Source organism: Phacochoerus africanus, chromosome 2, assembly GCF_016906955.1.
Source record: "Phacochoerus africanus isolate WHEZ1 chromosome 2, ROS_Pafr_v1, whole genome shotgun sequence".
NCBI lineage: Eukaryota > Metazoa > Chordata > Mammalia > Artiodactyla > Suidae > Phacochoerus > Phacochoerus africanus.
In genome coordinates this window covers 128,218,142-128,229,386 of record NC_062545.1, presented here as the reverse complement: position 1 = coordinate 128,229,386, position 11,245 = coordinate 128,218,142, and the positions used below count along the sequence as shown (strand labels likewise).

General features: G+C 39.9%; 1 protein-coding gene across 2 annotated transcripts; it reads left to right on the top strand.

Annotated features, from left to right (window-relative positions):
• Window positions 1–5,669: 5,669 nt before the first annotated feature.
• Window positions 5,670–9,473, top strand: C2H15orf48 (chromosome 2 C15orf48 homolog). 2 transcript variants are annotated; one of them, XM_047766451.1, is made up of 5 exons: window positions 5,670–6,069; window positions 6,295–6,356; window positions 6,516–6,601; window positions 7,509–7,569; window positions 9,078–9,473. In XM_047766451.1, the coding sequence occupies exons 2-5, from the start codon at window positions 6,321–6,323 to the stop codon at window positions 9,144–9,146; spliced, it is 252 nt and encodes an 83-aa protein (XP_047622407.1). In that variant the 5' UTR covers window positions 5,670–6,069; window positions 6,295–6,320; the 3' UTR covers window positions 9,147–9,473. The 2 variants fall into 2 exon arrangements, with proteins under 2 accessions (XP_047622407.1, XP_047622408.1); XM_047766452.1 differs by having other exon boundaries at window positions 5,675–6,157.
• The last annotated feature ends 1,772 nt before the right edge of the window (window positions 9,474–11,245 follow it).

The window sequence follows — 11,245 nt, the reverse complement described above, 5'->3', positions numbered from 1 at the left end:
ATATATGTGTATGTGTGTGTGTATACACATTATTGTATTATCTTCATCATGGTCTATCCCAGCAGATTGGATATAGTTCCCTGTGCTGTACAGTAGGACCTTATTGTTTATTCATTCTAAATGTAATAGTTTACATTTACTAATCTCAACTCCCAGTCCATCCCACTCCCTTCCCCTCCTCCTTGGCAACCATAAGTCTCTTCTCTATGTCTGTGAATTTGTTTCTGTTTTGTTAGATAGGCTAATTTGTGCCATATTTTAGATTCCACATATAAGTGATATCATATGGTATTTGTCTTTCTCTTTCTAACATACTTCACTTAGTATGATAATCGCTAGTTGCATCCATGTTGTTGCAAATGGTGAAACATTTTAATCTATCGGCAGTGAATTTCATCCATTGTCCCAATAGTACTTGTTTTCCCATTACGAGATCCAGTCTAGGATCTTATATTCCATTTAATTGTCATTTCTTTTTAACCTCTTTTAATCTGAACCAGTTTCTCAGCCTTTCTTGACCTTGACACTTTTGAAGAATACAGATTAATTATTTTACGGAACAGTTAGTTCCTGATTGGTGTTTGTCTGATGTGCATCATGATAGGTACACATTATGCATCACCAGTGGAGCAGTACATAGACTTGGTCATGTCTTCAGATCACAGCTGGAGGCACCTGACATCTGCACGTTATTGGTGATGTTAGTTTTGATCATTTGTTTATGATATTGTCCATTTTCTCTACTGTATAGCTACTATTTTCCTTTCGTAATTGTATTTTTTAGTTTTGGTTTTGGTTTTGGGCTTTTTTGTCTTTTGGGCGCCCTGTGGCATACGGAGTTCCCAGGGCCAGGGATCAGATCTGAGCCACAGTCGTGCCCTAAGCCACAGCTGCAGCAACTCCAGATTCTTAAGCCACTGTGCTAGGCCAGAGATCAAACTTGCATCCCAGTGCTCCCAAGACACTGCTGATCCCAGGGTGCTATAGCAGGAACTCCATGCAATCATAAGTTTTTTAAAGAGATAGAATATGTTAGTTTGTATCTCTCTCTATTTAGAAAAGTAATGCAAATGTGAAAAAATACAGATAAACCTGAAGAAACCACTTGTGTATTTAACCTTCCAGTCCCTTACACATGTGTAAATAACTTTTGAAAACCCAAAGGCATGGTACTATATAACTGTCGTTTTTCTCTCTAAACAATATCTTTTTTGTCTTTTTTGTTTTGCTTTTAGGGCCATACCACAGGATATGGAGGTTCCCAGGCTAGGAGTCAAATTGGAGCTACAGCTGCTGGCCTACACCACAGCCATAGCAATGCGTGATCCGAGCTGTGTCTGCCACCTACACCACAACTTACGGCAATGCTGGATCCTTAACCCACTGAGCAAGGCCAGGGATCGAACCTGCTACCTTAGATTTGTTTCCACGGAGCCCACGACGGGAACTTCTCTCTCTAAATGATATCTTGATAAGCATTTTACTGAATCTTCACTCACAAGGTGCTGAACAAGGTGCCAGATATCAGTGAGACAGACGTGGCACTGATAGGGCAGCTGGGAAGCAGGGACCTCAAACAGATCATGCAGTGAGTTAATTACAAGGACATGAGCTTCAAAAGAAGTATAGGTCTAGTCAGAGCATGGTGCATGAACTGTAGGAAGTCGTAAGTGTTAAGCAGTTGTTGGAAAGTTTGTTTTTGACTGGAGCCAGGAGTATTATTACGCAAAACCTCCCTATTTGGAAATAATTAAGGAAAAGGCCTGTCTTATTTATGGGTATAAAACATAATTCAATTAAAATTATTTTAACAAACTGACTCCTTGTTGAGAAGTGGGGAAAATACCTGGAAACTTTATTAGAATTCTGAGTATTTTCACTCATGTTCCATCTGTTACTGATTTTTTTTTTTTTTTTGTCTTTTGAGGGCCACGCCCGCAGCATATGGAGGTTCCCAGGACATGGGTTGAATCAGAGCTGTAGCCACCGACATACGCCACAGCAACACAGGATCCGAGCCGCATCTGCGACCTATACCACAGCTCATGGCAACGCCAGATCCCTAACCCACCGAGCATGCCAGGGCTCGAACCCGCATCCTCATGAATACTAGTCAGGTTTGTTAACCACTGAGTCACGAAGGGAATTCCCATCTGTTACTGATTTTATAGGACTAGGCAGCCTGTAAGGCTTTGCCATTCTAAGACCTGAAGTATGTTGGCGTGAACCCCTCAGTTCTGACTCTAGCTATAGGCTCCTTGTTTTTTTTTTTTTTCACTAGAAAAAGTTTCTAGTGGTCACTCTAGAAATTTAGTACCCACGCTTTGGTTAAAGGCTGAGTTTTGTTTTGAAAATATCTTTTTAAGTTGTACCTATGACTTCTCAACAGAATTTTGGAAGCCCCTGGAAGACAAAAATCATGTATATCCTGTCATTGAAATAATGCAATAAATGATGAAGTCAGATTAAGGATTTCTTTGACTTAGTCTCATTGCAGTTGGAGGATGTCTTTGGGAAACTTCCAAAAGCTGTGTTCAGTGAGAAAACACTTCAGCTTCTAAGTACCTGCGAAGTGTGAACAGCTTTCCTTACACATTAAGCTCAAACTCCTTTCTGAGCCACATTACAGTATTATACAATATAGTATATTCCCAGACCCTCCGAAATTTAAAAAATCTGTTTTTCTAAACTTGGTAACTAGGCAGTCACTGAAGGAAGTACAGGCAGAAATTCAACCAAAAAGAATTTTTTGGATAACACTCTATTTTTCTTACAAAAAAAAAAAGCTTGAGCTGGGCGAATTAAAATCTAAGTTCCTAGAGTGGGAACCAAGGAGCTGTGGCTCCATGCTCCTACAAGCCTGGCCTGCAGCAGCTAGAGAAGATTCTAGAATTTTCTGGCAATTGGAGTGGGGAGGGGAAGTTCCCCCAAGGGATTTGGGGCTTTGGAGCAGCCATGGAGGGTAATGCTGCTGAGTATCCCGAGTGGGTTGCCCCTTATCCAGTGGAGGTTGCCAGGACATGAAGGCTGGGAACCGGGTCTGCTAGTCATCCTGGAAAAGACCAAACTATACACTGACCTAGCATTTCTCAGAAACTCAATAAACCTGGGCATTAACCCAAAGAGGGAAAGTGACTTTCTGAATCTAGTTCTCATTGTGACCTTTAAAACAGCCAATCTAAAATTGCCAGTAGTGAGGTAATCTGCATGATAAAGACCCTTTATCATTGTTCCTAACACCACCCTCCCCTCCAAAAAGAAGACTCTGGTTTGAAACAATCATTTTCTTTTGTTAATACATTCTTGTCCCACCCTCCTGATACATACTTTGCTACTTTGGGATGGAATGTTCTATAAATATCAGTTAAGTCTATCTGGTCTAGGGTGTCATTTAAGGCCTGTGTTTCCTTATTGATTTTCTGTCTAGATGATCTGTCCATTGATGTAAGTGGGGTGTTAAAGTCCCCTACTATTATTGTGTTGCTGTTGAGTTGGAAAAAGCCTACAATGACGTCAGTGTAGAGTGCCAAATCTAGGGGGAAAAATCCAAGATTTGATCAAAACTCAGCTACCAGGACTCAACCTGGTGGGTGCCAAACTGGCCAACGTATCCCAAAGCCAGCCTCTGTACTATCCCTCAGAGCATCCGTCTAGTTCACGAACCATTTAGTAAAGCCAATTATCTTCAAATTTATTCCTTTGAATTTTGTCTTTTAACACCATATAGATTTATAAATTTTTTTAATGTTTTACTCTGAACATCTCAGACACATTCAATAATATAACAAACTCCCACATATCTATCACCTAGGCTGAATAATTATAATTTTGCTAAATTTGCTTTGTTTCCTAACAAGTATTTTTAAGGTAAATCACAGACATCATAATATTTCCTAATTATTTCCATATATAATCTTTTTAAATTTTGGCTGTCCCTGTGGCCAGGTATTGAATCTGAGCTGCAGTTGTAATCTACAGCTGTGTCAACACAGGATCCTTAACCCATTGCACTGGGCTGGGGATTGAACCCGTGCTCTTGCAGAGACAACAATGGATCTTAGGCTGTGCCATAGCAGGAACTCCTAAAAATGTGTTTTTTTTAAAGAAAATAACCATAATACTATTAGCATACCTGAAAAAAATCAATTTACTCTAATATTTCCTATCTAGTCTGTATTAAATTTTCTCTAATTGCCCCCAAACTGTCTTTTTACAGTTGGTTTGTCTATTTCTATGTTCAAATAAGTACCTTCACCTTTGGTAAGATTTCTCAGACCCCCTTAGTCAGAATTAATCATGTGTCTTTGGCACCAGATCATTCCAGATCATATTACCAATGAATACTAAATTGTAAGAAACATGAAGCAAAGGACTTGTGTTTTATTATCTTTTTCATTTACCATGTCCTATTGCTAGAATAATGCCTAGACTACTGTAAAACTGCATTTGGAAAAGAAATGACATTGATAAAGCAGGGCTCTGAGTTTAAGGTCACTACAAGGCAAGGGCTACATATTTTAATCTCTGGGCCATGATGTATTCCTGTAAGATTTCCTTTTCTTTCAACCTGGAAAAAAATTTAATTAACAAAATGAGGCTTTCTTAGAACCTTCTGACAAAAGAAGCTTTAGAAATTCTGCAGAAGGGGCATTAAAAGGCTTGACTGATTTTTTTTTTTCTTGGCTACACCCATAGCATGCAGAAGTTCTGTGGGCCAAGGGATCAAACCCATGCCACAGCAGTGACACTGCTGGATCCTAAGCCTGCTGAGTCACCAGGGTACTCCAAGGCCTCTCATTCTATTCAATACAAACCATGGAAAAAGTTGAATTTTCTTTAATTAACAAATGTCTTCAGTTATAGCTTAAGTTACACAGTAAGAGTAACTGGGGGAGAAGTTATATTTATGATCTGCCTTATAGAAAGAAATCTTTGCTAATAATAATTACTGTTTTTTATTGAATGCCAACTGCAGGCAAGACAGAACGCTACACTTTTGCATAAATTCTGACATTTTTTCCAACTCCTTCCTGAGCTAGGTTTGTCTCCATTTTACAGATACATAGACTGAGATTCTCAAAGCCAGTCAGCTAAAAAAGTGTGATGGGGTGGGCTCTGAGGTCAGGTCCCTTTGAATGCAAAGCCCATGATTAGAGTTAAAATGGGTTTGAAACAGAGCTGAGTCTGGCCTTTCAGAGAACATTAAGATGTTTCCATTTTAACATTAACTGATAGCTTGAACTTCAAACAGTTTTAAAATAATTGTTTTCAAATAACTGAGCTTGCATTCTTAACTGCAGTTGCTAAGAGTGGGGTGCAGTAAGAACAGTGATGATTGCCAGACTTACCTGGGTTCTGCTTGCATCTCCACTGCTTACTGGCTATGTCACTAGAGCATCTCTGAGCCTAAATAACGTATCTTGCAAAAATGTTGAGAAGATTCTGGAACACTGTCTGGCACAGAGACCCTGCTTTAATTATTATGCTCTGTGCAACAAGGCTAGGCTGCTAGCTAAGGGGAGAAGATGAAGCCAGCCTATGGAGTCGTCTCTGACTGAGATCTCTTGGAAACCTCTCCACTGATTTTTTTGGTTTCTTCTCCCACACCTCCTGATTTTTTTTAATTTCAAAAATCAGGGCAACGAGGAGTTATTCTGAAAGGAACTTCACAATTTAATTGTAATTAGCTCCATGTGTACGCTACATCACATTTTGGAGCTTTTAATGTGACTGGATTAATTCCAGTTTACCTGCTGGCACCTAGGAACCTCCCAAGGAGGTTCTGCGGCTCCTTTTCCGGACCTCTTTTTAGAGGAGCTGGTTTTCACCTTAGCCTTAGCCATTAGAGCACCCCTTGTCCTCAGTTTCCGCCCCTCGCCAGCCGGTCAGCGCCCAGCCCGGGCTCGCTCTGAGCGGCGGATAAGAACAGCGGTGGACGGCAGAGGGCGCTCGCGTCGGGCTGCAAGGCTCGGTCGCCGGATGCCGAGAGGGAAAGAGAGCCAGGTCTTACGGGCTCCCCGCCCGGCTCGCGTGACCTGAACGCTCTGGCCGCCTTTCCGGAGCCCGGTGGTTAGTATATAAGGCGCGGAGGCCGCGGTCAGGGTTCAGTTCTGGGCGTTAGCATCGTCCGCGTGCACCGCCCTGCCCGGTACCGCAGGTGAGCCGCCCTCGGGCGAAGGCGCTGCTGTGCCTGCGCCAGAGTGGCTTTGAGATATGATGGCCGGTTTGGCGCCCACCAGGTTGAGTCCTAGTAGCTGAGTTTTGATGGATATCTTGGATTTTTTTCCCCTCTAGATTTGGCATTCTACACTGAAGTCATCATGAGCTTTTTCCAACTCCTGAGGAAAAAGAAGGAAGTAAGTTTTTAAAGCAATTGAAAATCTTGACTGAAAATACTAGTTTTTAAAGATGAACAGATGGTGCAGATTTTGAAGAAAGCATAAAATGATGTATAGCTATTCAGTTGTATTTCAAGTGTTTCACATTGAGACATCGGAATATTTTGTTCTCTGTAGCTTATTCCTTTGGTGTTTTTCATGACCGCGGCAGCGAGTGGAGCTTCGGCTTTTGCTATATATTCCCTTGGAAAAACCGATGTGATGTAAGTAGGCATTCTTTATTCATAAAAACGTTTTTAGTCGTGTTAGATTGACTTTGAGTTTATAAAATGCATGGTATCAGTTTTCTGATTTTTCCTCTAGGATAAGAGTATCGAATTTTGAACTTGGAGTCAGGGCCAGAAAGCCTCCAGATATCAGAAGATTATTAAATGATATTATTGATAAAATAAGTTGATTCCTTGTTAGATAAGTAGCTTTTCATTCATTGGCCCTCCTCCTCCAGTAGCAAAAGAAAGTTCCTTGTTATTTTAAATTTAAGTTTTGAAATTTAAAGTTCTTAGATGGTTTTTTGGGATATACATTATCAAACTTAAATCACAATTTTACTGACATTTAAAATTTTGAATGTATTAGAAAGACCTTTCCTAATGTGGTAATGTTTATAGATACATTTGTCTACAGTGAACCTAGTCTCAGCCCTGGATGTAAGGTAAATTATCATGTATCCTGTAAATGAGGAAGAGAAAAACTTGAAACTGATCTTGACTGGGTGCAGGGCTCCAAAGGGCCCGTCATGCCAGGCTCTGGTGGTTCACCACCTACAGAGTTCACACCCAGCCCTCCTGCCTCTCCCAGAAACTGGAGCAAGGGCATATTTGCTTGCTCTTAGCCTGGTACTTCCGCCCTCATTGTTCTTCAGCTTAAGAGAACAGTCTCCAGTCTAGCCCAATAAAGGAATACAAACCTCTTCTACCCTGTAAAGGAATTGATCCTTAATGTTTGAGCCAAACTATGAAGTTTTTAAAGGAATTTTCCATTCATTTCAGTTAACTATGAATGCCTAAGTAGGCAGTCTGAGTCTGTCCTTAGAGTATTTATAAACCCAGTATCAGAATTGGTTTACATTCACTTACTTTAATGTTTAATCAGTTTTCTTTAACTTTTTAGCATTGATCGAAAAAGAAATCCAGAGCCTTGGGAAACTGTGGATCCTAATGTACCTAGAAAGGTATTGCTAAATAAAAACGTGATTTACACTTCGCCCCAAACCCTACCACCTTTGTCAGCAAAATAGATTGAATACGTTTCACTTTTGGGGTGCAATTTAGGGTTGAAAAGAGTGCTGTAGAGTTGTGGAGATCTAGTTCAAATCCTTGCTCCATTGTTCACAATTGATTTTAGACAGCTTAGCCTCTCTGAGGCTTTCAGAATCTATAAAATGGGTACAGTAATAGGGCTCTACTTCACAGTTTAGAGGATTAAGGAAGATAAAATAGATAGAGCCGTTTAGCAAAATGTCTGCCCCATAGGAATCACTCAAATACTAACTTTTTATCATTATTGTGATATAAAATCTTATTTCAGCTGCTATTTATCTGAAGTTAATGTAAGATCTATTGTGATAAATAGCAGGAGCTCCAGAAAACAGCAATGCCATTCTCATTAAGCAAAATTAACTAATATCTACTCATTCAAATGAGTAGAGACTATTGCAAATATTTTTTATGTTTTAAATATTTTGGAAGTAAACAATCTGTTGGAATGAACACTAGGTCTGTCAAAGAAGTCTGACAAAGAAGACTTAGGTTTGTCAAATAGTTTTTTTTTTTTTTTTAAGAACAAAAATTTCAAATAACACAGTTTTTGGCCTAGAGAAGGACATTTAAAACTACCTACATCTCCCTGTTCCTGGGGTAATAGAAAACTTATGAGAGTAAATGAGAATTTCTGAATGCAAGTTCTTTGGAAGTCAAGGATTGTCCACAGCTCTGTGCCTTTTCCCTTATTGTATAACTTGGATCATTTGGACATTGGCTGAGTACTGATAGTGAGGAAATTTTAAGAGCCTACTATGTGCCTACGTCTGTGCGAGGACCATTATAAGACTCACAAAGAGCAGATACTTTTTAAAATTTTTTAAATTTTTTAATTTTTTAATTTTTTGTCTTTTTAGGACCGCACTCACAGCATATGGAAGTTCCTGGGCTAGGGGTTGAATCCGAGCGACAGCTGCTGGCCTACGCCACAGCCACAGCAATGCCAGATCTGGGCTGCGTCTGTGACCTACACCACTGGTCATGGCAATGCCAGATCCTTAACCCACTGAGCGGGGCCATGGATTGAACCCATGTTTTCATGGATACCAGTTGGATTCGTTAATCACTGAGTCATGATGGGGAATCCCAGACACAATTTTGAGCTTATAATTCACATAAAACCATAGGACATTTCAAAATCTAGAATCTGAGGTACTTTAATGTTAAGCGAATGTGGGGTAAATGTGTATGACCTCTCTCTCTGATCTTCTAACACACAGGAACCAAAGGCTTTTTAAAGAGAGAGGGATAGAAACCAGCCTGTATGACTGTTTTAGAAGGGAAGAGGTGATTCTTTGACTGCAAATGTTATGGTGATACTTTTTCCAAAGGGGACTGAGTACAAATCCCAAAAGGGGACATGAGGGTGAAGGACAGATCTTAACAAAACATTTTCATTTGCTGCTTCTTTTTTTTAAAGCTTATAACAATCAACCAAGAATGGAAGCCCATTGAAGAGTTGCAGAATGTCCGAAGGGCGACCAGATGACCAGTCCTCGCCTTTTTCTTCAAAGAGCACTCTATGAATCTAGTGGAAACACTTCTGCACAAACTAGATTCTGGATACCAGTGTGCGGAAATGCTTCTGCTACATTTTTAGGGCTTGCCCACGTTTTTTGAACTCTGGATGAGGAATTATAAAGGTAGTGCCGTAATAACCACATAGTCCCCAAATAAGTTTCTGTGTTTATTTTCATGTTGTAAATTTGAGTTCTGTGTATTGAAATTTTTGTGTTTATGATACCTGAATGTTTTTCTTAAAATGTATAAAGATTTGGAAATTCGATCATCTACAATAAAATACTATTTGTGCAGGGTTTCTTGAAGATGAGATAGATATTTAAATGGAGGACAAAGTCTTTTGATGGGAGGGAAACACATTTGGAAAGTCCATGCTTCTTTTTTTTCAATAATACCCAGTGACAAGATCTGTATAAACTTTTCTTCCAAGTTTGTTCATTCACCAGAAATCTCTTGAGCATCTACTGTTAGTTTGGCACTGTTCTTGTGCAGCTGAGATAAAGCAATGAACAAAGCCAAATTTTGGAGGAAGAGGAGTAAAAGGTAAGTACGATAAGGAAAATGAAGACAAGGTGGGGTATGAGACTTGCATGAGGATTGGTTTTGGAGGAAGTACGGGGATTTCAGCAGTGACAGGAATGTGGGGCATGCTGAGATTGGTCCTCCAGGTGCCAAGGCCAACAGTGGTGCTCCTGTGAGGCTTGGGGAGGGGAGAATGGAGCCCCACAGCATCTGGGGCCTCTCTTCACTCTGGTCAGTGGTCACTTGGAGGTGGAAGGTGCAATCAAACCCAGCTCTCCCTTGATTGTTCTTGGAAATGCGACCAAATAGAAAATAGCTTTTCATTAACTTAAAAAAAATTGAGACATAGTTCACCTACTATAGCGCTCATTGATTGAAAGTGCACAAGTTGGTGGTTTTTAATATAGTCACAGAGTTTTACAACCATCTCTACCATCTAATCCCAGAACATTTGCATCACCCCCAAAAGAACCCTGTACCCGTTATCAGTCATACTCCATTTCTGACCCATTTTCCCCCAGCCTCAGGCAAATGCTAATAAACTTTGTCTCCATGGATTTGCTTATTCTGAACATTTCATACAAATGGAATCTCACATTATATGGCCTTGGTGCCTGGCTCCTTTAACTTAACATGTTTTCAAGATTCATCTGTGTTCTATCATTTTTCATTATTTCATTCCTTTTTAGAACTGTATTCCATTGTATGGATATGTCAGATTTTGTTTATCCATCACCTGACAGACTTTTGAGTTGTTTCCACCTTTTGGCTGTTATGAACAATGCTGCTTATAAACGGCCATCTACAAGCTTTTGTGTAGCCATATCTTTTAAATAAGATTTTTGTTTTTTCTATTATTGTTGATTTGTAATGTTCTGTCAATTTATGCTGTGCAGCAAAGTGACCCAGTCATACATAAACATACATATATATATATATGCACACACACACACACAATTTTTTCTCACATTATCCTCCATCACATTCCATCACAAGTGACTAGATATAGTTCCCTGTGCTATACAGCAGGAACTCATCACTTATCCACTCCAAATGGCACATAGTTGTGACCTGTGTGCCAGGGATCAAACTGCATCCTGGCACTGTGGAGCCACTGCTGATCCTGTTGTGCCACAGCAGGAACTCCTATAACTGTATCTTTAAGTGCAGAATCCAATCCAAGTTTTACTTGTTGCCTTTGGTTGTTGGGGTGTCTGCATCTGCTAATCCCAAACTCCCAGTTGGTCCCACTCTCTCCCACTCCTCCTCGGCAACCACAAATCTGTTCTCCAAGTCCTTGAGTTTGTTTCTTTTCTGTGGAAAGTTTCATTTGTGCCATATATTAGATTCCAGATATAAGTGATATCATGATATTTGTCTTTCTCTGACTTATTTCAGTTAGTATGAGAGTCTCTAGTTCCATCCATGTTGCTGTAATTGGCATTATTTTGTTCTTTTTATGGCTGAGTAGTATTCCATTGTGTATACTAAGTACCACATCTTCTTAATCCATTCATCTGTCGAATTTAGTTTGTTTCCATGTCT